This window comes from Calonectris borealis, chromosome 21 (genome assembly GCF_964195595.1).
Source record: "Calonectris borealis chromosome 21, bCalBor7.hap1.2, whole genome shotgun sequence".
In the NCBI taxonomy this organism is placed as follows: Eukaryota; Metazoa; Chordata; class Aves; order Procellariiformes; family Procellariidae; genus Calonectris; species Calonectris borealis.
Genome location: NC_134332.1, coordinates 6,867,898 through 6,893,566, shown reverse-complemented (window position 1 = coordinate 6,893,566; position 25,669 = coordinate 6,867,898). Strand labels below are relative to the sequence as shown.

General features: G+C 52.1%; 3 protein-coding genes across 3 annotated transcripts; 2 read left to right on the top strand and 1 right to left on the bottom strand.

Moving 5' to 3' along the window:
* Positions 1-1,865: 1,865 nt before the first annotated feature.
* On the top strand, positions 1,866-15,278 carry WDR31 (WD repeat domain 31). Its single transcript, XM_075171005.1, has 12 exons — positions 1,866-1,882; positions 2,371-2,661; positions 5,648-5,682; positions 8,014-8,086; positions 8,865-8,994; positions 9,455-9,529; positions 10,609-10,753; positions 10,839-10,939; positions 11,552-11,619; positions 12,126-12,267; positions 12,839-13,001; positions 14,484-15,278. Exons 1-12 carry the CDS (start codon positions 1,866-1,868, stop codon positions 14,642-14,644), a joined length of 1,401 nt encoding a protein of 466 aa, XP_075027106.1. The 3' UTR covers positions 14,645-15,278.
* PRPF4 (pre-mRNA splicing tri-snRNP complex factor PRPF4) lies at positions 15,216-23,570 on the bottom strand. The gene is made up of 14 exons (XM_075170513.1): positions 23,418-23,570; positions 22,498-22,675; positions 22,116-22,302; positions 21,810-21,897; positions 20,936-21,015; positions 20,576-20,669; positions 19,543-19,637; positions 19,171-19,229; positions 18,418-18,541; positions 17,297-17,386; positions 16,878-17,000; positions 16,616-16,723; positions 16,411-16,529; positions 15,216-16,239 (listed from the first exon to the last, which is right to left on the bottom strand). The coding sequence occupies exons 1-14, from the start codon at positions 23,487-23,489 to the stop codon at positions 16,046-16,048; spliced, it is 1,611 nt and encodes a 536-aa protein (XP_075026614.1). The 5' UTR covers positions 23,490-23,570; the 3' UTR covers positions 15,216-16,045.
* Positions 23,571-23,869: 299 nt separating this feature from the next.
* Positions 23,870-24,543, top strand: CDC26 (cell division cycle 26). Its single transcript, XM_075170522.1, has 2 exons — positions 23,870-24,056; positions 24,134-24,543. The coding sequence occupies exons 1-2, from the start codon at positions 23,976-23,978 to the stop codon at positions 24,308-24,310; spliced, it is 258 nt and encodes an 85-aa protein (XP_075026623.1). The 5' UTR covers positions 23,870-23,975; the 3' UTR covers positions 24,311-24,543.
* Positions 24,544-25,669: the final 1,126 nt, after the last annotated feature.

The window sequence follows — 25,669 nt, the reverse complement described above, 5'->3', positions numbered from 1 at the left end:
TTTTCCCACGCAGACAAGTGTTTTGTCATGATTAAATCTGCCCTCCAGATATTCCCTTATATTCTGATGAACAATTCCACCGGGAATTCATCTCACCCCAAAATCTATTTTCTCTGTGTACAGTACCCGTCGGAGTGGCCTTGCCACTTCAGAGAGACGAGGGAGGCTGAGTCAGTAAGTTAACATGGTTAACATCTCTGTCAAGTACGTATGTGTTAGCTGCAGCACATTTTACTACTTTTAAAAATCCAAGTTTCCATTTCCAAACTCACACATCTGAAATGAAAATCCTCGTAGCTAGACTTAGGCACCAAGGTGGAATCCAGACCCAGCCTGGTCCCTGGGGCAGAAGGTCACCGTGCGGCAGCCCAAAGTCTCAGCCAGCTGGGATGGCTCCAGTCTGTGTCACCTCTGCAGCGTCCTCCATCGGGTCCCCAGCCAGCATCCCCACTTACCTGCCCCCCAGCAGGACTAACAAGGGTGGCCGTGAACCCTCCCAGATCCCTCCCAGAACAGTGCCAGGAGATTTACATTATCTCTTGGTTTAAGGAAGAAGCTGCCAACCCCAAACGCAAGCGAAATAGAAGCCTGGATGCCAAGTAAAGACGTGGAAGGAATCATGTTTATTTTTGAGAGTGAAAGGGAGGTTCTTTTGCCCGCTGACAACTTGGAAACCAATATGGGGACAAACTTTTAGCAGGGCCTGTTGCAACAGGACAAGGGGGAATGGCTTTAAACTAAAAGAGGGTAAATTTAGACTAGATATAAGGAAGAAATTTTCTACAATGAGGGTGGTGAAACGCTGGCAGAGGTTTCCCAGAGAGGTGGTAGATGCCCCATCCCTGGGAACATTCAAGGTCAGGTTGGACGGGGCTCTGAGCAACCTGGTCTAGTTGAAGATGTCCCTGCTCACGGCAGGGGGTTGGACTGGATGGCCTTTAGAGGTCCTTCCAGCCCAAACCATTCTACGATTCTATGATTCCAAGTTTTTGAGATGCAACAGGAGCAAACCACCAAGGCTAGGAATTTACTTTTTTCAAGCAAATAAACAAGACTGCCACCTCTTCAACTGCCTTTGGGAGGAGGGACCACCAAGTGAAACATAACATTACTGTGTCTTAGCGAAAGCTAGGACTACTGCAGTTAATATTAAATCTCTAAGGCTAGGACCTGGGTGGACTATGGACTAGTGAGATAAGCAAGGATATGGCAAGCATCCTCAGCATCCAATAACGACATGTTAAATGTAACCACAAAAAAAACCCCAAAAACCCAAACAAGAGTGTAATAATAGCACCAACAGACCCACTACTAGGATCGAATGCCTTAGAGTCATTACATTTGACAAAGGTGCTCTTGGGCAAGGAATCCGTAAAAAAAAACATGTCACAACAAAAAGAATTAGGGAAAGGTTTCCTGCATGACTTGACAGCTCTGAACGTCTGCTGAGAACCCGCTCGCCTCTGCCAATGTACAACTGCAGGAGTTTGCATGACTGCCAGCACTCAAAGACTCAGAACAGACGGAAATTCATCACAAAGGAGAACACCACCAGAGTTTGCAGTAGAAGAAACAAATGATGCTGTTGTCTGGTACGCACAGATTCTCAAGCTGACACTAGAAAACACAAGAGCAATAAAAGCCAGAAGCGCACACCTTGGAGAGGGACCTGGAAACAGGGAAAAACTGTGAACCGCTCATCAGCATCAAGAGCGAGATGAGCAAAAATCAAAGGTTAATGCAAAAGCTTTGGGAAGATGACCCCAGGGATTGTTCATGAGGTGGCACGTGGGACAAATGTTTTCAAATTGTGAAGGACATTGCCAGCTTTGAGGAACAAAAAATATATTTGAAACGCTCTAACGATGGCCTGGAAGCAAGAGTAAAAGCAAACATTTCACAATCAGCAATTCAAGCAGACCACAGCCAGAAGAAGAAGGTCTCTCCCTGCTCAACAGAGCCAACACCAACCTGACAAAACCGTACCCAGAGCACGTCACTGGCCTGACAAACGCCTCCCACGCAACCTCAGCTCTACAGCGAGGGCTGAGCCAGATCACAAACGTCTCTAACAAACCACCAGCTCGTGCACAGCCACAATCTCAGCTTATGATCAGCAAGCTACAGCATTTACTCATTTCTCATTCCAGCACACCAGAGCATCTCACAGACGCCACGCGGGTGAGTTCACCCTCTTTTAAAATCACCAGCAGGCCAATGCTAAACACGGGGAAGAGGAATTTCTGTGACAGAGATTCCTACGGCAGCATCAGCTTCACTGCTGTCACCAAGTGACTCAGAAACCAAGTGAGGTGAATCAACAGAGCTGATAAAAGACACGGTCTTTTCACACCCCTGTTCTCCTCTTAGCCACAACCAGCTGCTTCGAGCCACTGTTCCCCTCCCAAACCTCCTACAGCTGCTGCTGCCCGCCTGGCTGGGGGGCTCCGAGCAACTAGCAGGGGCTGGGACAGATGCCCCGTGTCCTGGGCAGGACACAGCATCAGGATATTTTGACACAGCACCAGGAGGTTTCTTTAGGCACAACATAAATGAGCAGGAATCCCCAGAGAGCGTGAGACCTGAGCGAGACACTGACCTGCGATGCGGCAGAGAACAGCAGAGGCCCATAGTCGATGCAGCAGTGGACTCTGAACACAGGTCGGATTAAAGTTTAGCTTCGGGGACTCCTGTGGCTCTAAGATTCCCTCCGCCACCTCTGTCCTAGCAAAGGAACACAAGAGTTATTTTGAAATACAATGATTTATTGACCAGCGCTGGGAGGTGTTTAAGATCATTAAGAAGTATGAGAGAAATACGAGCTGGAGCAGTTGCAAGAGGAGCACTTGCTGCAGAGAAACTGCACCGGGGGTTTCTGGACAAACTGTCCTCCCAAGCGATACTTTCAGTTGGCTTTGATTACAGTCCCTTCTGAAAGGGCCTTTGTGTTTCAAAATACAATCCCAGCAGCCTGAGTCAACAGCCTCCTCACCCAACAGACACAGATTAAATGCGTCTGAGGGTGGCCATCAAGGCACAAGAGGGGCACAACGAACAGGCTGCAGTGAGATAATCAGATTTCCCTCTTTATGGATGAAGCCCTGCTGTCAGAGCAAGGGGGGATACAACAGGAGAGCAACCGGGACTCCAGGTTTCATGCAGCACAGCAAGGAGATTGAGGATTTGCTGGGTTCCTGTGGCCTGCAGCACACACGTGAACTCATGGTTGTGAGTAAAGGCTCTGGCACTGGCTGCCGGTGATGTGCTGTGGCTGATTTCTTACTCTCTGCAGGCAGGCTCCAGGCAAAAATGCTCCTGAAAGTCCTCTGGGTAGCAGAGCCCCACCAGGGCTAGCTAGGACCCTTGCCGCAGCCAAGGAACTAAATGCCTGTAAAAATGCAGCCACCAAGCTGCCTTCTCAAGGAAGGGCAGCCCAACGTTACTGATGATGACCGTCAGAAATGCTGACACCTGCACGTGGTTCTCCCCTCCGGGCAACCTCTCTGTTGGGGAAGGAGGCAGCGCGAGTGCGGAGCTTGGGCGCCCTGCCCCTCCGGGCAATGCTGTGCCAGCAGCCCCCCAGGCACGGAGCATACCAGCTTTCCAGGTGGACAACCCTGCCTCCTGCCAATTGGCCAGGGACAGGCTTGCTCCATCTCCCAGGGAGCCCTGTGGAGTTCACTAAGGAGCTGGAGAAGGTCTCCTGTAAGCAAGGGCCAGCGCATCTGGCAATGCCTCTGGGGAGACATTGCACGTGGAGCATTTCTAGGTGCCAAGACTTCTCCATCTTGAGCTGCAGCGCAGCACATGAAGCAGAGACAAGAGGCCACGCTGGCATCTCTGTGCTCTGTCCTTGTCCTCAACAAGCAGCACGAGGGAGGAAAGAGGGGGTGTCACCTGCTGCCTGAGCAATGGCATGCTGCTCACAATGGGAGCCACGGAGGCAAGCTTGGAGCAGGGGTCAGGGAAAGGACCAGGAGCAGCCATGTACTAACCTCTCGAAGATCTCTTGTTCTGCACGCTGGGGACAAGGAGAGAAAGAGTCATCACAGCTGAAATCCTCACAGATAAAATCCCAAATACAGGTTGGGGCACAGCAAACCTGGGACCCAGGGAGCACTGTTCTCCTTCCTGACCCAGAGGAACCACTCCTCGCCCCAATGCTGGCCCTGGGGAGCAGAGGGAGCGTCCAACATCCAGTTTCTTCAGCTGCAGCACTTTCCACTCCCTAACGCAGAAAATGAGTGGGAATGGCTGAGGGTGATACATCTTCTACATCTAGCTAGGGGTAATGTCTGCTGCACCAGTGGGACTGGGTGGCTGGGTGACAAATAGCTCGAGAAGGGCGTGGGAGCATCCAGACAGAGCCTGCCACTGCTCTGTGTGCGTGCAAGTGGTGTGAGAGCAGAAGACCGCAAGTACGGCTGGGTCGTCTGGCGCAAGGAAACACATGGGAGAGCTGAGGCAGGTGGAAAGTCTCGGACCCACAAAAAACTCAGCTCTGACTCCACACCCTCTGGAAGACACCAGCCTGTCGGCATCTGGGAGCTCTTACCGCTGCACCCTGCCTTGCCCAGAGTGTGAAAACCCCAGCCCTGAGGTCCCCCCTCCTCCTCCACCCCGTTAGGGCACGCTGCAAGAACATCCCGTGCTTGGAGCACACAACCTCCAAAGCTTTCAATAAGGGGTGAAGCTGCAGAGGACTTAAGCCAAGAGTCAGATAACCTCGTAATCAGTCCCACTTGTTTCTGTACCCGCTGGCAATGGGGCGTTCTCAAGGTACAGCCCGATTAGCAAAGTGATAGGAAAATATTTGATTCCTGCTCAAATACGAGCTGCAGGGTGCTCTACGTGCCTTTCACTTTCTTGTGACATGACACGTATCGATTCCCGATAGACACAAATACCAACACCAATGATCCAAGGCGGAGAACGTATGAACCCTATTTCCCCCCCACGACGTGGCAAAAGGAGAAATTGAGGGTCTCGCTGTTTTCTGCCGCAGGTATCTGGTGGATCTTGCTTTCCAACCTCTACTCTCTCCACAGCCCAGCCAGCTAAGATGCCACCGGCACTCCCCAGACGACCCCAGACCCACGCTAGGTCCCTCTCTCCCCCAAATCCCGCCCCCCCGCCGCAGGCAGCCCCACACGCCCCGGGCTCCCCTCGGCCCCGGCGGGCACCGGGGGAAGACCCCGGCCCGAGGCTGAGGCGCCCCTGGGGAAGGGGCCGGGTCCCCGCCGCCGCCGCTCACCCGCAGCTCCGCCGCCCGCTCCGCCCGCCGCCGCGGCCCCCCGCCCCGCTGGGCCGTGCCGTGCCCCGGCACCTGCCGCGGGGGCGGAGGCGGCCCCGCCCGGGCCGCGCACACCGCTCCGCCCCGGCCGCCGGCGGGGGAGCCCGGCGGCGCGGACGGGACGGGACGGGAGGGGACGGCGGGGCCCGGCTCGGCCCCCGGTGAGTGCGCGGCGGGGGCGGCTCCGCACGGCGGGTTCCCGGGGCTGGGCTGGCTGCCCCATATCCTTGCCGTGGGGCTGGCCCAGCTATAGGGACCCATATTGTCCCATACCCTTACCAGGGGCTGCCCCATAGCCTCCCTGTGGGGTTGCCCCAGCTATAGGGGCCTGTGTTGTCCCCATACCCTTCCCAGGGGCTGCCCCGGCTATAGGGACCTGGACAGCACCCGTATTGCACCCGCCAGGCTGCCCCACGTCCTACTTGTGGGGCTCCCCGCATCTACAGGGACCCGGCATGCACCCATTTACCACCCACGGGGCCACCCCCGGCTGTAGGGCCCTGCATCGTTGCCGCGGGGCCACCCCCGGCTGTAGGGCCCTGCATCGTTGCCGCGGGGCCACCCCCGGCTGTAGGGCCCTGCATCGTTGCCGCGGGGCCACCCCCGGCTGTAGGGCCCTGCATCGTTGCCGTGGGGTCACCCCTGGCTATAGGGACTCAGGGCTGCCCCTGTGTCCTCCCCAAAGACTGTTTAACGTCCCTTTTTTAAAGGATATTTAACACCCCATGCAAATGGGGAGAGGGCTCTGCTATGACTTCTGTGCCCGCTGCTGTGGATGTTGTCATCTCCTTATTCCACGGTATGGATTTCACTGCAGTGCCTGAACAGGCTTAGGCAGCAGCGTGGGTTATTTTTTAAAACAATTCAGTAAAAAAATGGTTTTTATTTCTGTTAAGCAATGCATCTTGGGGGGAAGGGAGGACAGGAGATTCTCCAGCATGAAATTCAGTCTTCTGGAGGTGTAGCTTTGTATGGATCAGTTGCTGCAGGATCCCAGTATTAAGAGAGCTTTGTGATCGACCAGGTTCATAAACATGTGTAGGGAAGCCTGCCGGATAGTAAAACCTCAGATGAACATCCTGCCCGAGCAACTACTGTTCTCGTTCAGGATTCAGAAAAATCTACTCTTTTTTGCAGTGGGCAAGAGGCAGCAGAAGGCAGTTAGAGACAAGATAGACCTCCCGCTTCCCTCACAGCCTGCCACGGTCGCCGGCAGCTCTCTGCCTTGATCCAGCTTGGTTTGAGCTGATGTGCGGGGAGGGACGATTGCACGTGTACATTAACCACGAGTGGGGAAACTAACTGCTGGTTGGGAAACAGAGTAATCATCGTAATTAAAAAATCAGAATTTACGTCTTGGCTTTCTCCTAGAATCTGTTTTGCAGGAGAAGCAACTTCCAGAGTTCTCCTGTTGTCAAAGGCAAATCATGTTTGTTCCTAACGTACTGAAATGATTTGGAGGCTCAGACTGATGGAAAGAAGTAAATTGCCATATTATCACTGCCCCTCAACTGTGAGATTTATCATTCTTCACATCTTTCGAACCTGCTAACTCATGGATAGAACAGGCGGAGATTAACTGGGTATTACTAATTGCTAATCAGAAAAGCTGTCAGGGTAAAATTAGAAAGGGGATGTTTTGTAGAAACCCAACCCTTCTTGCTTAGTGCTTCCAGTATTTGGTTTTCAAGTTTTTGTGGGCAAAGCCTTGAAGCACGTTTTTTCTTTGCTGGAACAAGCAGGTGGTTTTTTTTTTTTCTGATTTCTCTTAGCAAAATACTACTGACCCAGAAGGTGGGAATGCTAGTGTACACCTAGCACAGACTAAATCCGATTAGTGTGTCTTGAGCTAAGAAGTCGTCATTCACTGTCATTGAAACTGGTTTCTGCTCGGTCTGTGACCCGTGAGGGTAAGAGGGAGAGGTGCTGCCTCGGCCCTGCTCCGCCAAAGGCTCCTCTCCCCGGACGGATGCCCGTGCGGGGACTGGCTGTCGTGATGCCGCTTGTGAGGGATGCCCGGGGAGGGGGCAGGCTGGTCTCAGCCTGGACAGCAAGCATTTTTTTGGTGAATGCATCTGGGTTATCAAGATGGTCTTGTCTAGCCTGGACCTGGCGTTGGAGTTTGGACATAGAAGCTGCTGTTCCCAAAGTGTTCCTCAGCCTATGGAAAGACCACTTCAAGCTTTACATTAAGTCAGGCTGGTCCAGTTAAGTTTGGGCTGCCTGTGACTGCAGTTATCTTGGTCTGAGGACAGAGTCCCACCAGCTGGCTGTACAAACTTCAGTCTGAAGGTGTTTGCGTTCACCAGTCTAGAGATTGGGATCTCCAGGAAATATGGAAGTCAAGAGCAGACACTGGAGTAAGAGGAGGCGTAAGGCACTAGAAGAACTCGAGGCAGCAGCTCCATCTCTATCGTGGCCTCACCAAGCTCGGATATTTTTGAACTCAGCTGTAAGGTCCCAGTAACCTCACCTCTGAAGCTGGCTCTGCTCTAACCAAAAGGTTTGACTAGGGAGCTCCAGAGGTCCTCTCCTCTGAGGTTTTTCCTCTTATTCTAAATTAAGTCCAGATGTAGATAACATGTTATCAGCACCTTATCCCATATATGTAACAAGCAGAAACCTCTCTGGATTCCCAGTAACGCTGCGTCTCCTCACCCGCAGGTCATGTCCCAGCAGCAGGTGCCTGAGATGTTGATGCTCACCGCTGCTGGCCGTAGTGGGAGCCGTGCTCCTTGGCAGGGCTATGGGGAAACTGCAGAGTAAAATCAGCTTCCACACCGCCAAATACAGGTAAAACAACCCCAGATGATCATGTCTTAAGTTAATAAACCAGTTATGAGAGTGAATAGAGAACAGCAAATGAACAGAGAATATAGCAAGCACGTGGTTTTTGTTTCATTATTGAAGGTATGAATCAGATTTTCATTTTTGACCCTCGCTTCTGAAGTCTGCTCAGCCTCTTTGGGGGACTGAAATCCAAAATGTAGCCAAGCATGTAAATGTGGCTGGTGGTCGTGCTCTGTGATGGCTAAGGCAGAGCTGAAGGCTGACAGCTCCAGGGGTGGCTATTTGGCCCAAATATCCACACTGCTTCATTGTCTCTTCCGAGACTGTCATCAGCTTTCATCGGCAAGGTGAAATAATTCGGTATCTGGCAGCAAGGTGGGCGATCTCTGCCTGGAGATCAGCTGAGAGCGCAGGGTGGCACAGGGGGGACTCGACGCGCTTGGCAAGGCTGCTGTCGGAGCAGCAGAGCCTGAAAGGTGTTAGTGGAAGTGGAGGCTGGTAAGATCAAAATTTCTTTTCTTCTTTGCACCAGCATGGAGTGAGTAAACATCTAAATGTTTAGCAGCTCTAGAGGTGGAATAGGTCTACTCCGTCTCACGTAGTTCAGGAGAAGCATTTGTCCATTCACAGCTTCTCTTCAGCTTTCTAAAGGCAGATGTCGTCGCTCTCCAGCCCAGCCAGTGGTGCCATCTCCCAGACCTCGGTCTCATTGGGGAGCAGCACCCTGACTTTGCCTTAAAGCACCCTGCAGCTCCCACCGCGGTTTCTCTGCCTGCTGCAGGGCCGATGGCTCCGTGGAAGAGACAAGACCCGTTCGAGCCGTTCGGCAGCACGGCCCCGTGCACACCGATGCCGTCACTTCTGTGGCTGCTCTCAAACCAGACCTGTGTGTGTCTGGAGGAAGGGATAAGGTGAGGTACCCCCCGCCGCGGGGCACAAAGCACGGTCACAGGCAGGAAAATGTATTGACAGGTTAGGAAAATAAGGTTTAAATGTGAGCTTTAAACATTTCTGTGAATAGTAACAACTTTTCAGTTCCTGAATTCAGAAAGAAAAGATGAGCTTAGAGTGAGGACACACACTGAAACACATTCAATCAAATTTTATAACCTCTCCAGAGCTCAGATCACATCAAATGCTCTCACCCAGGCTTGGAATCACTGGACCGGCCCTTCTCTTATGTTACCTAGCAATGGACGGGCTCTAAAGACAGTTGTAGATGCTGTAGGAGCTCAAAACCAGAAGAACCGGTTCCCTCTCCAAGCTCGGACCGTGCACGGGTCTCGGTATAACGTAACCAGGAACGTGCATAATCCTCCTTCACTTGCTCTCCTGCTGCCGCTGCTGATGGCCTCTCCCTGCTCTCCGCAGAGCGTGGCTGTTTGCAGCTGGAGATCCGGGGCTGCGCTGCGGCGGTTCATCGGGCACCAGCGGGAGGTCACCAAGGTGAGCGACAACTCATCGAGTGCAGGGGGGTCTCCGGTACTGTTACCTGTGAGAAACTGGGGGACCAGGAATGATGGAGCGACGGTTTGTCGTCCACAGAGGGCTCACTTTGCTCTGTCAGAAAGAGGGACCGGGGTATCAGAAGGTGTTAGGTTTTTCCCAAGGTCCCAACTGATACTTTGCTGTCCAGGGAAGCAGCACGGAGTGGTTGCATCCAGACCACACAGGGCTCCACGAGGCTTGGACGTGTGCTTATCTTCCCCTCCAAGAGACTGTGTAGCAAAAACTCGGAATGAATTACTAGGTCAAGTTTTTGATTCAGAGATGCCGTTCACTTTTCTTCAAGTCTCGTTCCACTGGAGTCATCGTTATTCTACAAATCAGCCATGCCTAGGAACAGCGGGGCTTTAATTTTCCTTCTGGCATCCTGATTACAAAGCTAAACACCCTACTTGGAGAGCAAACGTGCAGGGTGTGTACATGTGTGCATGGTGTGGCGGGTGCACCTCCAGCTGGGGACAGCCCCAGAGGGTCCCCTCTGCTGTGGGTATTGGAGGGGTGAAGGGGGCTTTGTTCATCCCAGTGCTCAAAGCAACCGTGCGTTGGGCTCATTTGGGTTTTTAAGGAGGTTTTTTCCCATAAAATTAATGGTTTCTGAGAACAAGATCTGAGAACACCCATCCACCATCCAGCTCCCTGGTTCTGAGAGGACGTAGGTCCCGCTAGCGGGTCGCACACCCTAGCTGCCCGACATTCCCTGTCACGACACGCACGGCCGCAGTAGGGGCTGCAGCAATCACCCTCAGGCTGAGCGATCTCCCCCGGCCCCACTGCGTTGGGGTTTGCCTGTGGCCGGGATCCAGCAGAGCGGAAGCAAGCGGGAGTCGCAGCGTGAGTGTCGGGCAGCCTGGCATGTGCACATCCAGCACGGACAAAACAGAGTTTGAAGGTCAGGCTCTCCCCAGCCATGTTTCTGCACATCTTGGGCTTTGACGCGACAGCGGGAGTGTTGTGCCCTCCCCGCGCGCAGCTGGGCTGGGTGCGGAGGCTAACCGCTTCTCTCCTCTTGTCCTTGGCAGGTCACCTCTGCCCTTGACTCAAACAGAGTCTTCAGTGCATCCCGGGACAAGACGGTGATGATGTGGGAGCTTCACGGGACTTCGGGGCCAAGCCAGCACTTCCCAGGACATGACCTGGTTGTTACCGGACTGGCTGTGAGCCCGGGTGAGGGACAACCCGCTCCCATTCCCCAGGGATTTCTTGACAACTTTTCTTGACTTCTTTTTTTTATGTTAACTTGTGGTTGCAGATGCCTCCCAGCTGTGCACGGGTTCACGAGACAACACTGTGTGCAAGTGGGACACAGAGACCGGAGAGTGTCTGGGCAGAGCCGCTATCTCCAGGAATCTGGTAGGAGCCGCTGGTTCCTTGCATTCCATCATGGCACCTCGCTGCTTAGGTTATTTTGCACATGAAGCCATGTAGAGCAAATTCGCTCTGAGCTTGGTGCTACGAGAAGCCCTTGAGGCGCTGCACGGATTGGTTGTGCACCTGGGGAGACCAAAGCTCTAGGCTGGTTACTCCATCCTCCAGGTAACAACAAATCCAGGAGCACAAAGATACCAGGAGACGTACGGCAATTTATTAATGCTCTAACTCAGGGCTGTTAGGAAGCACATTGTGCAGTGGGGGCCGCATTCCCTTCTGTACCAGCCCAGCAGTGGAGCTGGTATGGGTACCATCTTCTGGTGCCCATGGTACCCCTATTCCCATGGCTCTGTGTCCTCTTGAGCTGTTGGCACCTCCCTGCCTGCAAATAACCCCCAGTAACCACGCTGGGATTGAACCTGGTAGGGAAGCGGCATTGGTGGGAAGCAGAAAAAAACTTCATCCAACGTTTCCTGCTCACAACCCAGCACGAGGAGGGAGAGGATGGGAGCTCGGTGGCTGTGTATCTACAGGCGGACACCAGCCTGGGCTGCACGCAGAGGCGGGCTTCCGCTCATCCTTTCTTCTCCACAGGTCACACATCTGTGCTGGGTTCCTGGGGAGCCTTACGTCATCCAGACCTCAGAGGATAAAACGATCAGGTAAATTCTACGTGTGGCCACAGAGAAGGGAATTACAGCCTGGGGCACGGGGGGATTATGGAAGACGTCAGTGCACAAGGGGCTGTTTCTCTGGTTGTTTGTCATGACCACCTGGTCTCCCATACCCTGCTGCGGTGGCTAGAAGCCACCTTCCAGTTCACCTGCGTCTTGGAGCGTGGTCTCTTGCCAGGGGAGGACAGTATGGGGACACCCGTGGCTCTAAGCAGCACTGGGTGGCAACTGCGGGTAAAAAGGAGAATTTATAAAGCAGAAAACTCAGCACAGCTGCTGTGGCTAAAGATTGATCCAGGACAGATAAATGCAAGGACGCAGTGAGAGCTTTGGGAGCTGGGCTTGCTGGGAGGAGGGAGGGGGACTGCCCCGTGGGGGACAGCAGCAAGGGCAAAGCGTGAGGGCGCAGCGAGGGTGTGCGGGAGGGCATGGAGGGAAGCCCATCGTGGCACTGATGCGTCAGAGTCCCCCATCCCCGCTCCTCCTCCTTCCAGGATCTGGGACAGCCGGGAGCTGCAGGTGGCACACGCGTTTCCAGCCAAGCGGCACATTCAGACGTGCTGCGACGTGAGCCAGGACGGGCGGTACTGCCTCAGCAGCAGCAGCGGCTCCGCTGGGGAGGGCGGCGAGGCCACCGTGAGTTTGCTGGGCAGCAAGTCCTGCTTTTTCTGTTTTTCCTCCAACGTCCATGGCGTACAGCGGAGGGCAGCAGATCAGTGCTCCAAGGATCTGCTTGCTCCCATTGGCGTTGGCCTTATGCTGGTGTCCCTTTGGTAAGTCTGGGATTTTGTTTCAGTAACGGCATCGAGGATCTTGCAGGAAGCCTGTAAGAGACCCCTTGCTCGAGGTGTTTCCAAACCAGGGATTCAGTCCTGCAGGTTCTCAGCCCCGTGTGTGAGCATCAAGAGGATGAGACCATCCCATCCCAGGGAGAGCAGGACTGAGGACGGGAGCAGGCTGGAGACGTGGTTATCTGCCCGCACCGTCTAATGGGTGCGGGCACGTGCTCAAATAGTCACCAACGCTGAAAATCCTTTGGGGTTTGAAGTTCTCTAGGACTGTGAGCATGAGCAGGGGACAAAGGCAGTAGACGCTGTACTCTGAGGATTGTCAAGGGGCTCTTTATCTTTTTCTTTGTAAAACAGCTCCATGTTGGCAAGTGACAGTAACAGAGCCTGAGCTCTAAATGCTGCCTGTTGCCTTGCAGCTGTGGGACCTACGGCAGACGAGGAACCAAGTGCGCGAGTACAAAGGGCATTTCCAGACCACGACCTCATGCGTTTTCCTTCCACGGGGCCCAGCTCTTGCCCCCAGCATTGCCACGTCCTCGTACGACAGCACAGTGAAGGTCTGGGACCGAGACACTGGAGGTAAGGGAGGGTCCTGCCCACTCCGCGTACCTTACCCTGGGATAGCAAAACTGCTTCCTTCGTTTCTGTCTCCCGGTGCTAATGGGCACGATGAAGCCTGAAATCTCTGGGTTTTACTCTAATCCAGCTGCAGGGCAGGCTGGAGATATGCCCCAGAGCGAACCCAGAGGCTTCTGCTTGTCCTCTGGTGTGTTTGGGTGCGTAACGTTGGAGGTGATGGGTGTCCTTCCTAAACTAAAAGGAAGTAATGACAAGATGGCTTTTAAAGCTACGTCCAAGTTCAGCAATGAAAGGACAAATGATAAAAATCAAAAAGAACAGAGGAACTCCAGGGCTTTCCGCAAATATGAGTGGAAAGTTGTGAAGAGTAGGAGTTGTGCTGGAGCATAGAGGGCTGGTCAGCAGCTGCCCTCACTTTGATCATCCTCTTGAAGGGGAATCGTGGGCGTTTCGGGGTTAACCCTGCTGGAGTACTGGGTGAGGGCTGAGTCCTCACCTGAGCTGGACGCAAAGGCTGTTACCTGCCAAGCCCTGCCATAGCAGCAGGCTTGTTAGTAACGCCTTGCGCAGAAGGCAGAGGCCTCTTGGGAAGCGGTTCAGGTTCACAGACGGGCACCGAACGCAGTAGAAGTCATCAGCATTAGACGCTCCCCGTGGCTAAGCACCTCTCCAAATGCACTTATTTAACAGAGGGTGAAAATAGAAACCTGATGATCTCCCACAGAAAAGCTCTCACCTTCTGTTTCACTTACCTCTTCTTTCACCCTGGTGCCTGTGCACGCCGAGACAGCCGCGGCATTGGCGGCAGCTTTGTTTTGATCCTGTTGTTGCCTTCACAACTGGGTGACCTTCACAGCCATCAGCCTTAATTCAGGTGCTCTTGGAAGGGTGTAAGTCACCATGAGTTGCCTGTACGTCCGTGCCAAATGCGGCTCTGTTAGCAGCTCAGCGTGGGGTTGGTGTCTCTGCACAAATAGGGTAGTTTTTAGTGATAGATACAAACAGAAGGGCTGATGTGGTGCTGGATATTGTAAATCCTATTTCCCTTTCTCTTTTGGTGATTTATCAAAACTGCATGTTGAGTGTAGCACAGCCCTTAGGAAGAATTTTTCTGGACCGTAAGGAATTTGGGAGAAAAAGGCATGCTGGGAACACTTCCACGCGAGCCCTGCAGCTCTGCCCAGTGGGCTCTGTCTGTCCATCCCTGCTTCCTCTCCAGGGAAGGGGCAGAGCCCCACCTCAGCCTGGATCCACGTTAGCTGGGCAATGCACAGATCCCCTGTGGGGATTACGGGGGCGGAGGGTCTCTCTTCCAGAGGGCACGTCCCGATGGCTTTGGACGTGGGGACCTGGGACAGCGAGGGTGCTGACGGGTGAGCAGACGCACGCACACGGGCAGAGCCAGGAGGTGGGAGGTTGGTGTGGTCATGTCGCACCTCAGCAAACCAAGGGTCCCAAGTGACTTCTCTCTTCCTTCCCCAGCCTGCCTGGCCACCTTGTGCCTCGAGGGATCGGGACCGCTGGCCTCGCTGGCCGTCTGCGACAGCTCCACGCTGCTCTGTGCCAGTTTTAACTCGGGAATTCACGTACTCCAGCTGAGTGACCACGCAGACCTGGTGCTGGAGGAGGTGGCAGTGTTTTGACCACAGTAACCTTTCCGACAGCGACTGTCCTGCAAGGGATGCGATTCCTCGACAGCAAGCACCAGGAGACCTTGTGCCTGTAGAGCAGCGATGTGTGATCAGCGGGGCAGGGGGATTTATTGTTTCAGTTTGTGGGTGGCGGGAAGGCACCAGAGCTGTCTAGAAGAAAAGCCAAATCATGGATGGGTTCAGGCCAAGTTCTCACTCCTAAAAAGAGCCTTGTGCATTTTATTTACAAAACCTCCATGCAGGCTAGCTGCACGTGATGGGGGCTAAGGGAGGAGGAGCTGAGCTGTGAGAAGCCAAGGAGCAACGGCCAAGAAAAGTAACTTGTGAGTGGGTTTGGTTTTTTTTTTCTTAAAACACGATCTCCAACTGCACTGCAAGTGTTGAGAACAGAACTGTGCTCACTCCCAAGGAACATGGACAGCTGCTCTCCAGCGGGCAATGGAGAGATGAATCGGTCTTCTCTTTTCTCCTGAAGGTTTTTTACGATAGCAGAGAGAAATCAAACTGTGTGTTGTGAAGTACCTTAATTTCTCCATTCCTTAGTCAGACCCAGAGGCTAGGGTGCACATTCAAAACATGTTTTGATTTTTTCAGAACACAACATTTACAAAACCTCAATTTAAGCAATAAACAACAAATAAGAAAGCTCCCCACAGAGTAAGTTAGAACAAGACAATCCTACACTGAAATAGCATTCTTTGTATCATCTCAGGTGAGACACAGGACTTAAACAGGAGATGCCTACATGGATTTGAAACGAGGCCACTCAAGGAGCTAGGACATGAGATGGTACAAGGGAAAAAAAAATCTCCCTGGCCTTTGACATCTACTGTGAGTGAATACAATGGGGACGCAGACCTCCGCATTCAGAGACTACCTTTGCAGAGGCAGGGGAAGCAGGGTACCATCTTCCCGTAACTCTGATAGCCAGTTGTTCCTTCTTTAAATGCAAATCAAGTTTGAAGCCACAGACTCCTACCAAAGGCTCCTGGAAAATGCACAGAAAGAAGGGTATTAACAGAAGCTGAACAAAACACCATACCGGAGGTGTTGTGTGCCTACCTACAACAAGAGACTCTAAAAAACCTGTGAGCCTAACTTGGAAGGGAGGGTGGAAGCAGATGCATCATCTTGAAATGACAGCAGAAAGCTGTATCTGCAGTATAAAAACAAAGTCCTAAAAAGTGGAAAAACATCAGGATTTTACTCCAACCAAGCCCTGGCAAACAGAGGTACTTCAAAAACACCTCAACCCAAGACCAGCCAGTGACTACAGCTGCAGTAATGCATGTTGCAATAGCCGATTCCTTTTTTTTCTTTAATATAAAAAAAGCAAGTCTTAGTTGAAAGCCGTTAACGTCCCCATTCCAGTTCATCAGCAGCACCTCTGAGCTACTCCGCTGCCCACAACTTGAAGGTTCTGTCGTAGGAGCAGGTCGCTATCAGCTGGCCGTCGAGGGAGATATCCAGTCCCATCACCTTTCCCTCATGACCCGCCAGCGTCTTCAAAGGGGACCAGCCGGGGTGGGTCCAGATCTTTGCGGTGTTGTCGTAAGCGCCTGTGAGCAGGAAGTTACCGTGATTGGCTGCAGTAGAGGATGAGAAAAAGGGAGAAGTGAGATTTGCAAATAAAAACACAACAAATCTTCTCTGCTACAGGCCTCCTTGACCTGAAGATATGTTTCTGAGTTCCCCATCCCCTGCCACCTCAGCTCAGGAGAGGCAGGGATAAAGAACATCAGACAGGAGGCACTTACGTTCAAATTTCACCCCGGTCACCAGGTTCTGATGGGCAGGAATGGTGTAGATGCACTTCCTCTGGCGGAGGTCCCACACCTTGCAAGTATTGTCACCACTGCCAGTTGCGACGTGGTATCTGCCAAAGGGTGGAGGAAGAACGTTGTTGGGAGCTGGGGTTTGTACTCAGAGCTCCCATGTAAACCACGCAAGTTCTTGTCTTACCCATTTGGGGAGAAGTTAACCCCGTAGATCTCCTTTAGGTGGCCTTCTAGAAACATGATACAGCGTCCCGTGCGCAAGTCCCACACCCGGCCAAAAGCATCCAGTCCACTAGGAAGAGAGAACCCGAGCGTTACCCATCAGAGACTTCAGCGACTGCCAGAGTACGCTCAGCCTCACCAGCAGAAATCGCTGGGGCGCTTGGCAGTCAGCAACAAAACCTTGATAATATTTCACATCCAGTCCTGACACAAAGTAAACTCACCCAGTCCCAGCGAGAGACCCGTCCGTGTGAAAAGCAATGTCATAGACCCCTTTGCTGTGCCCCTCCTGATGGAGAATCTCTTCCTGAGCTTCCAAGTCCCACAAGCGCCACGAGTGATCATAGCTGTAAAAACAAAGCATTTGTCCAACTAAATGCATCTCCAAGGAGAATAACAGGATATTTCACAAACTCTGTGGGCATTTTATTTCCAGCTGGAGACCAACAGGGTCTCATATGAGGGGCAGAGAAAGGAATCCCAGTGACTCGCTGTTATTTACATTGCAGCAGCCTAGCCGTTGTCAAGAATGGCCAACCCTTGCCCATGCTGGGCTCCTCCGCGGACAAGCAGTGGTACCCACTGGGCTACCAGCTAGGCAGCTAATGGTAATGTCTTAAAGCAAATAACCAAATCTCCATACCAGGTAGTACCCAGGAACCTCCCAGATGGGTGCCACATCACACGTGCCACTCTCATGCTGTGTCCTTCAATATCTGCCACTGGTTCATCGCTGAAAAACAGAAACAAAAATCATCAGACACTGGTCAGAGGAGGCTGGCTCTAGCCAGGCCCTTGCAAACATTATGATCACAGCAAGACAGCTACAGGAAAACCAGAGTTTTAACTAATGACTGAATTCTGCCTTTTGTTCACACAGCTAAAGCTCTAAGTGAAACCCCTCTATCCACACTCATGTTGGTTATAAAGTTCTCCTGGGATAATTATTTCCTGAAAATTAACAAGGCCCTTGTTAATAGCACTTTCAAAGTAGTAACAGCAGAAAGAAAACGCGGACTCCCTGGACAGCAGGGCGTTTTACTGTGACTACACAGAACACATCCTGAACTACAGCAAATCCAGCTATTCTGAGGAATCGCAGGGCAGGCAGGATAGAGTGAATATTTATTCTCCCAGAATTACAGGCAGCAGGTCAGTAGCCTTCAGCAGAAGACCTGAACAGCATTCAAAGTTTCCTTCCAACAAACCAACTAAAGAGACGTGGTCACAGCAGATGCTAGGGCTCGGTATCTACACCGCTCTCTTCTTCACAGGCTTGAGACAGATGCTGTGCTTCTTCCAAAACTACCCTGTGCAATGATAGAGCCACTTGTTTTTATTACTGGATGAAGCTATGGTGCACGGTCATGTATTTGGTTAGTCCCTCTCTGAATACTGGTGCTTCCCAATAACTCAAAAGTTCATTTCTTAATATCCAAAAGGGGAAATTTTCTCCTAAATGAAAGGTTAGAATGAAACAACCTCCAAATCTTCCATCCGTCACCCAAAGCAGTTTACCGATACCCAGCAGCAATTCTGACTTGATTCTTTTCAGACGATTTCCCCTCACCTTGATTCCCCTAATCAGGGTGATTTCTTTTCCTGCTGAAGAAGATGGCACATACTGAGGCCAGGAATTGCACTGGTATAACTACAAGAAAAGGTTATATTTGCAGGAGGATGGTAAATGTCCAATGTTTAATAAGACAAAATAAACCCCAAAACAGCAATGCTGCAGCTGTGCATGTCTGGTGCCATTCTGACCTTTCAAGGCTCCAGAGTTTGACAGACCCATCGGCCGCACACGAGGCCAGGTTAACGTCCTTCTTGTCTAGGGAGACAGTGGCTTTGGGATGGAAGACTATTGCTCCTACGTTGGTGTTATGTCCTTAAGAGAAAGGAAAATCAAAATTCATAATCTGCCACGTGATCTTGGCCAGATCTTCAGAAAAACAGCATTTCTGTTACTAATTAGTCAGTGAACACTTTCACTGTCTCCTCCCATGTTGGGTGAAGTTGCATTGTAACTACCAGACACATCTGTCCTGCAAACAGCTGAACTGCAACTCCAGTAGCACCCACTTAAGAGTATCAAATGTCAAGGTTTGTAACCCTCAAAATGCAGTGAAAATTCAACATACGAATCAAGAGATTTGTCCTCACATTTGTATTTAGTCAAAGTTGTGACCACTGTTCAAAGAACCTCACTCTGTAAGTGGCCTGGCCAAAAATGCTGGTATTGGGCTCAAAATACCTCAAACCAGGTTTTGAAACAAAACAAGAACATCATTCAGAAACTGAAACAACAAACTCGGATCTTGGCTCTAAGAGAAAGGCCAGGACTTCCTCTTGATGATGAGATACATGCCCATGCTCTGCAAGGCTGAGTGATGCTCTCATTAGAATAAAATCTGCCCAAAGAACACTACGTTTTGAGTCACAAAGTAATTCAGATACGGGAACCTAGAGAGGAACAAACGAACTAAGCAAAGAGTCTCAGTCAAAGTCGTTCTCTACCTCGTAAGGTGTGAACAAGGTTGCAGTCAGGCGCGGACCAGAGCTTGCACAATCCGCTCCTGTGGAACACAAAAAATAGACGTCAGTGTAGACAGGAACGTCGAAGAGCTCAAACACAGCGCTGCAAAACCACCCTGGGGGGTTCTGCAATGGCTAAAATACCAATACGCTTTGGGCAACCAACCACAGGGACTAATGGACTCAGATTCAAATCTCTGCTAAGCTCTAAAACGCGGTGAAGAGAGAGTCCAGAGTAGGAAGAAAAAGCATTTCTGAACTCTCACAATTCACAGGCCTCCAATAACATCCCTCTCCGTCACTCCTGCTGTGCTCTCCCAGCCCCTACAGCAAGTGCTGCAAAAGAAAACTTACCAACAGGCCGTAGCCAGGAGTTTGGAATTGGGGCTGAAGTGGCAGTAGGACAGTGGGCGATCATCTCCAATCTGACTGCAGAAGTTATTCAAGGACTGTAACCAAATACAAAGAAAACAATAAATGAGTAAAGTACAAACGACCTAGGCCAAAGAAAGAAGCCCTGGCCAAAGACTGAGGTGAAGGAGGCAAATGTACACAGGAGGAGGCAGAGGCCTTTGGAAAGTCACTTTCAAAGGGAGCAGCTACCTTGGAGCCACTCCAGCTCCAAGCAGGAGGGCCACCGAGCCAGCCTGACCACTGTAAGCTAGCACGGCCCTGGGGCACAGCTCAGCTCTCAATGTGCCACCCATGGTACCTGCCACCAATAACCCTGAAGGTGCAACTACGTTTTGACAGAGAACTTACTGTAGTTTTGGCCTCTTTCTACAACTCGTCCAATGAATACAACCAGAAAGACTAGGGCAAGCGGTGTGGTGCACTTAGGGGAGAAGCAAATCCTCTGGCAGCTAATGCCTCTGGGTGTAAACAGGATTAGAGTGGCAGCACATTGTGTGCTTGAGCCATTTTTTTTCGGTTAAGCTGGGAATTTGACTTAACATGCTCGAAAAGGGCATCTAGAGTCGTCTAAAACATGTTTTGCATTACTGTGTTGGTTATTATTTCCCTTGGTTTTATGCACTAGTGACCATTGTACAGGAAGAGGAAAGTGAGCAGCCCTTTCCTAGCCAGCTAAACCTCTGACAAAGCCAGGAATAAATTCCTTTAGCTTCACAGGCAAGCAGCAAGGCAATGCAGGGATGTCTCTACTAAAGTACATCTCTCTGAATCACTGAAGAAAGAGTTAGAACATGCTTTATGCATATCATAGGGAAAGAGAGAAAAAGCAGAGCTTTGCAACAGGTGACAGGCACAGCACAAAAAAACGACATGCATCTGGACAGCACCTCCAGGGAGCTGATCTCTTTCTGATCTCTTTCACAAAATCAGCAAAAAATTTTAAACACAGCAGCTGAGCAGGTGCCAAACCTACTCGCAGGGATTTGTGTAGCTCCTGTCTCTGCGATGTCCTGGTTGCCTCCGGAATCTCTTTGAGCAGCCGGGCTTCTTCTAGCCGCTTCGCTGCCCTGTGAAGAGGAAAGGTAGAGTAACAAGTCCCCATATTTCCCCTGCCCTGCTGCTGGAAATAGGCCCTTCTCTCTTCTTCCCCCAAACCAGGCTAATGCTACAGTCAGTCACTGAGAACTCGAGCTCTAAGCTCACTGGACTTGTCTACTGGTGTATGTTCCCCATTCGTTTGATCTCAAATTTCTGGCACTACCCGCAGTGGGTTTAGTGGCTAAATTTTACAAAAGGTTGCATCTCCCTCCTCATTTGTGCCATTTTTCCTCACCTGGGGAGTGAGTAGTTAGCAAGCCACAGCCTTGCTGTTTTCAGACTGCGTGGTCCTTCGTGGTACCAGGTTTGCTGATACTGTAAGAAAAAGAACAAAAGTGAAGAAAAAGCTAATGTCATACTGCTCCTCCACTCAGTTACCTTAGATGACCTCCTCTTAGTACGTAAGTGCTACCACAGCATCTGCTCTTAAATCTTGTATGTTAAGGCCTCTTTTTAAGGGCATTTTGCATAACTATAAGCCCTAGAAAAAGGGATTAAAAGAAACAAGTCAAACTCTCTGCCCTACAGATCAGATCCTGACGTGCTGCCATTTCACTCAAGAATATTCCAATTGAACACTAACTCATTTTTAGTTAATGACGTACAGCTCCCTCCTTCCCTACACATCACCCAGCAAAAAGAAAGCCCAGAGCTGCAGAAATTGTCCTTACTTCTTACAGCAACCCACAAAAAAAAAAAAAAGGAAAAAATGGACTCAGAAAAGAGAGAGGAGCAGAAAGAAAAAAGAATCAAAGGCAGAAACAGGTGCAGTAGCAGGAACGTATTTTTTTCTTCCCGAGCATGAAGACAAACAGGACTCACTATACTAAGTAACAGTCGAAACGTCTGATCTCCTGCTTTATATGCTGTACGCAGCATGGAATTTGGCCTGCAGCACAAACCAGACTTAACGCTCCTGATTTAGACAACACACTGCCACAGTTTTGCTAAAATGGGCAACACAGAAGGAGCACAAAGGGGTGACGTGAGAATCCACAGACTGACCAAAACCAGGAGTCTGGGACATCGAAGAGACCGTCAAAATAAGGCATCTCAAAGGGTATCGTACCTATCTGCCTCAGCACTGAGAAAACAAGAGAAACCATTACCTCTTCTTTGGATTTTTTAGACCTGTCATCATCTTTCCTGGTCTTTTTTAATGCATCTGTGCCAACCACCGAAAGGATATTTCTTAATCTGGAAAGAAACACATTAAGTCGTATTCACTCAGTGAATTATCAGCTAACGTGACAAATAATCACTGTCTGCCATTCTTTCTTCTTCAGCATTCTTGCTGCATTGTAGTGAAGCATTACTGACTGGCAGCACTCATTGCACCCCAAATACCAGGAAAACGTCAGGAATTCGATAAACTGAGAGTTCCCTGTTTGCAACACTCGGGGCAGACACAGCACCTCTCCCTCCTTTCTGCAGGACCTTCTCCAAAGAGCGTGATGGGCTCGCCGAGTGCTCGCAAACAGGCTTTCACTTCAGAGTCGTCAGTGGACACGTTGATCTGCCGGGCTCTCTTCCTGCGCTCAAACTCAGCCAGCACTTCCGCCTGCCGCTCGCTCATGTGGTCTTCGAGATCGAAGACCTCACCTGAACAAAAAATGAAACCATCAGATTGAAAACAACAGTTGGACAAGAGATCCCTCTCAAACAGAAAGATCCAAAGAGCCAGGCAAGGGTCTCGTGGTTTTGATTTTAAAATTATGTTCAAAAGTTCATCAGAGACTTTTGAAAGTGTCACATTCCAGAGTGAGAGGGAAAAAAAAGGCGGGTAAACATTCTCACCACTGCTTATGTTGATGTTGCCAGCCTCGATCGCAGCTTTCATCCCTTCTTTTCCCAACAACCCCGATTCTCCTTTTGCCAGACGCTCCCTTTCCTTCTCTTCCAAACTGCCATAAAAGATGGGGGCTCTCTTGGCTGGAGGAGCATCGCTGTCTTCTGCGGGCTTGCTCTTTGTGGCCTGGAAGGTAAAGGCAGAATTTTAAGTGCGTTTTGGCTAAAAAGGAGACAACAAACAGCTTGTTTGTGCAAGAAAGCACTGCTCTGCTACAGAAACTTAGTATGTGCATCACGAAAAAACCCTGAGATTTTATGTGAGGTGTTAATTTTGGACAATAAGGCTATGCCCCAAGTGAAAAGATCAAAAGTAAAATGCCACATTAAATAATTTGCTTAAATTAGACTGTGTTGTTTTCTGTTTCTTTATTATCTGCTTGGACCTCAGTTTTAAGGCTCTGACTCTTTTTTTTTTTTTAATTTAAAAAAAAAAAACTTCAGAGATGAAGCTTTTCCTAATTCTTGCTGAACGAGCCCCAGAACAGGCAGGAGCGATGCCGACCGCCAGCTCCCGGTGCCCTCACTGGGACGCAGGGGGAGATGAAAGGTGAACAGCTCCTTCCTCCCCGAAGAGGAGCGTTACAACAAACTTTCCAAGAAAAGAGAACGCATTCTGTAAAAACGCCTGAAAACGCGTGAGCGCTCCGGTCGCGGCTCTCTGAAGAGCTCTGGTGTCACCGACGGCACGGGGGTGCCTCTCACACCGGGGCCTCTCCGCCACCGCAAACCCCACACGCCCAAAAGCAAACGCGAGCCCCCGGCTCTGCCTGCGGCCTCCCCCCGCTCCTCCAGGCCCATGGGTCGGTACCACTCCCGTGCGGGTAACGGGCCCGAAGCCACCCCCCTCCTCCCCCCCCGATGCCCACCTCCGCAGGTGCAGGGGCCCGCACGGGGGGGCGGGCGCCGCCGCGCGCCGCCGGAGCCCGCACGGAGGCCATGGCGGCCGCGCACCGGGAGCCGAGAGGAGCCGCAACGCGCCGCGCACAGACCCCGGCGCCTCACAACCACTTCCGGAGAACGCGGGGCACACCGGGAGGCGCGGGGCACGCCGGGAGGCGCGGTGCCCGTTGGCGGCGGGACGCGCGGGGCACGCCGGGAGGTGTGGCTCGGTGAGCGGGGCACGCTGGGATGCGCTGTGCCCGTTGGTGGCGGGACGCGCGGGGCACGCCGGGAGGTGTGGCTCGGTGAGCGGGGCACGCTGGGATGCGCTGTGCCCGTTGGTGGCGGGACGCGCGGGGCACGCCGGGAGGTGTGGCTCGGTGAGCGGGGCACGCTGGGATGCGCTGTGCCCGTTGGTGGCGGGACGCGCGGGGCACGCCGGGAGGTGTGGCTCGGTGAGCGGGGCAGGCCGGGAGGTGCGGCCCGGGCGCGCTCGGCCCGCACCGGCGGCGGCTGAGGCGGAGCGGCGGCGGCGGCGGGTCGCGATGCTGCGGCGGAAGCCGACGCGGCTGGAGCTGAAGCTGGACGACATCGAGGAGTTCGAGAGCATCCGGAAGGACCTGGAGGTGCGAGCGCGGCCCCCCGCGGCGGGTCTGTCTGCCCCCGCCCGGGAGCGCCCTGACGCGGCCCCTTTGCTCCGCAGAGCCGCAAGAAGCAGCGGGAGGACGCGGAGGTGGCAGCGGCCGGCGAGGAGGCGGCGGCCATCGCGCTGGGCGCCGACCACAAGAGCCGGGAGCAGATCATCAACGACCGTATCGGCTACAAGCCGCAGCCCAAGGCCGGCGGCCGCGCCGCCCACTTCGGCACCTTCGAGTTCTAGCGGCGGGGGCGGCCCGGCGGCCCCGGCTGACCGGGACACGGCGCCTGGGGAGCTGGCAGCCCCCCGCGCCAGCTGGGAGGGCCCCCGCGGCCGGCGGGACGGGCCTCTCCCTCCCTCCTTTTTGCTGTTTTGTTGGGGATTTTTTTAAGTGTGTCTGGCTAACACGCCTGTGAATGCCCCTTGGCCGATTGTTTTGTTTTAAATAAATACGTCTTTTTAAAAAAACGAAATAATCACACGAGCCGCTTTAAATGACGGCTCCACAAGAGCCGCCACAAGACCATGCAGGCAGGGATGGAAACACCAAGACCACGGGTGTTTCCTTCACCTGTGTGCACCCCGATACAGCGAGGAGGTTAAACGCTGCCTCTGCAGCAGGATCTTTTGATTTAGTAATCTTAAAAGTTGAGCCAGGGGAACGTGTTCATTTAAACCTTTAGCCCTACAAGCCGGTGATCCCCCTAAGGAGAAGATGCTGAAGAGCATCTGATTAGTGTTTTACAAGCCTGCGTGAATAAAGGCAGCGGGTGTCCCGACTCCGGGTGCAACAGGCAATACTTCCTCATTTTCTGAGGTCAGGAAAGAAGCCCCCACGCCTATTAAAATCAGGTAGGCCCAGGCACATTTCACAGAGATGGCTGTACAGCAGCGTCACAATCGGAACCACACCTGGGATGCAGGTCGGGCCCTTAGCAGGGAACGCTGCACACCTGGATGCAGTAGAACGCACTGGGCACACAGATGTGGAACAGTATTTTCTGATTGAGTGTTTTTTTTCCTTTACACTTACCCACTTCCATTCAGCCGTGGGGTGTGCGTCACCCCAGCTGCACTGGTTTGTCATCAGGTGACGGAGCTTCAGGTAGCTGCCAGCGACGTTTGTTGCTTGGATCAAAGGTCACCAACTATTTCCTTATAGATGGTGTCACATAAAAAGCAGAAAGGTGGATTGATTTCTGACAGACTAACCAGCACCTACCTGGATTTACAACAGCAATTGTGCCACTGTCAGCTGGCTGGGCACGTAGTGAAAGGTGAGATAATGCACAGACAGCCCCAAAAAGGAGGAGTCCAGCATGCAGGCAGGTGACCTGGAGGAAGCAAGTTATAAAAACTGAAGCAGCTTGTTGGTGTTTAAGATAAACTCTGCTCCCTCCAACCCGGGGAGGGAGGCAGAGCAGGCTGCCAGCAGCCCTGGGGCCTGCTCCAGGGCACCTGCAGGGAATTCAGAGACGGGACTGGGGCTCTCTCTGCTCCTGGCTGGGACCGTTTCCTACCATCTTCCAGCGCAGTGATCAGTTACATTTTTTCAGTGTCTCAAGCAATGCCCCAAACCACACTTGTTAAATTCATGCTTCA

Coding starts and splice junctions, on each gene's coding strand:
- WDR31 (XM_075171005.1), top strand. Junction 5,683..8,013: donor TAGGGACCTGGACAGCACCC/GTATTGCACCCG, acceptor TGCTGGCCGTAG/TGGGAGCCGTGCTCCTTGGC. Junction 11,620..12,125: donor TCAGAGGATAAAACGATCAG/GTAAATTCTACG, acceptor TCCTCCTTCCAG/GATCTGGGACAGCCGGGAGC.
- PRPF4 (XM_075170513.1), bottom strand. CDS start 23,489: ATGGCCTCCGTGCGGGCTCCGGCGGCGCGCGGCGGCGCCCGCCCCCCC. Junction 17,387..18,417: donor AAACTCTGGAGCCTTGAAAG/GTCAGAATGGCA, acceptor TCTGTTTTTCAG/CGATGAACCAGTGGCAGATA. Junction 16,530..16,615: donor GTTAACTTCTCCCCAAATGG/GTAAGACAAGAA, acceptor ACCCTTTGGCAG/ATACCACGTCGCAACTGGCA.
- CDC26 (XM_075170522.1), top strand. CDS start 23,976: ATGCTGCGGCGGAAGCCGACGCGGCTGGAGCTGAAGCTGGACGACATC. Junction 24,057..24,133: donor GCATCCGGAAGGACCTGGAG/GTGCGAGCGCGG, acceptor TTTGCTCCGCAG/AGCCGCAAGAAGCAGCGGGA.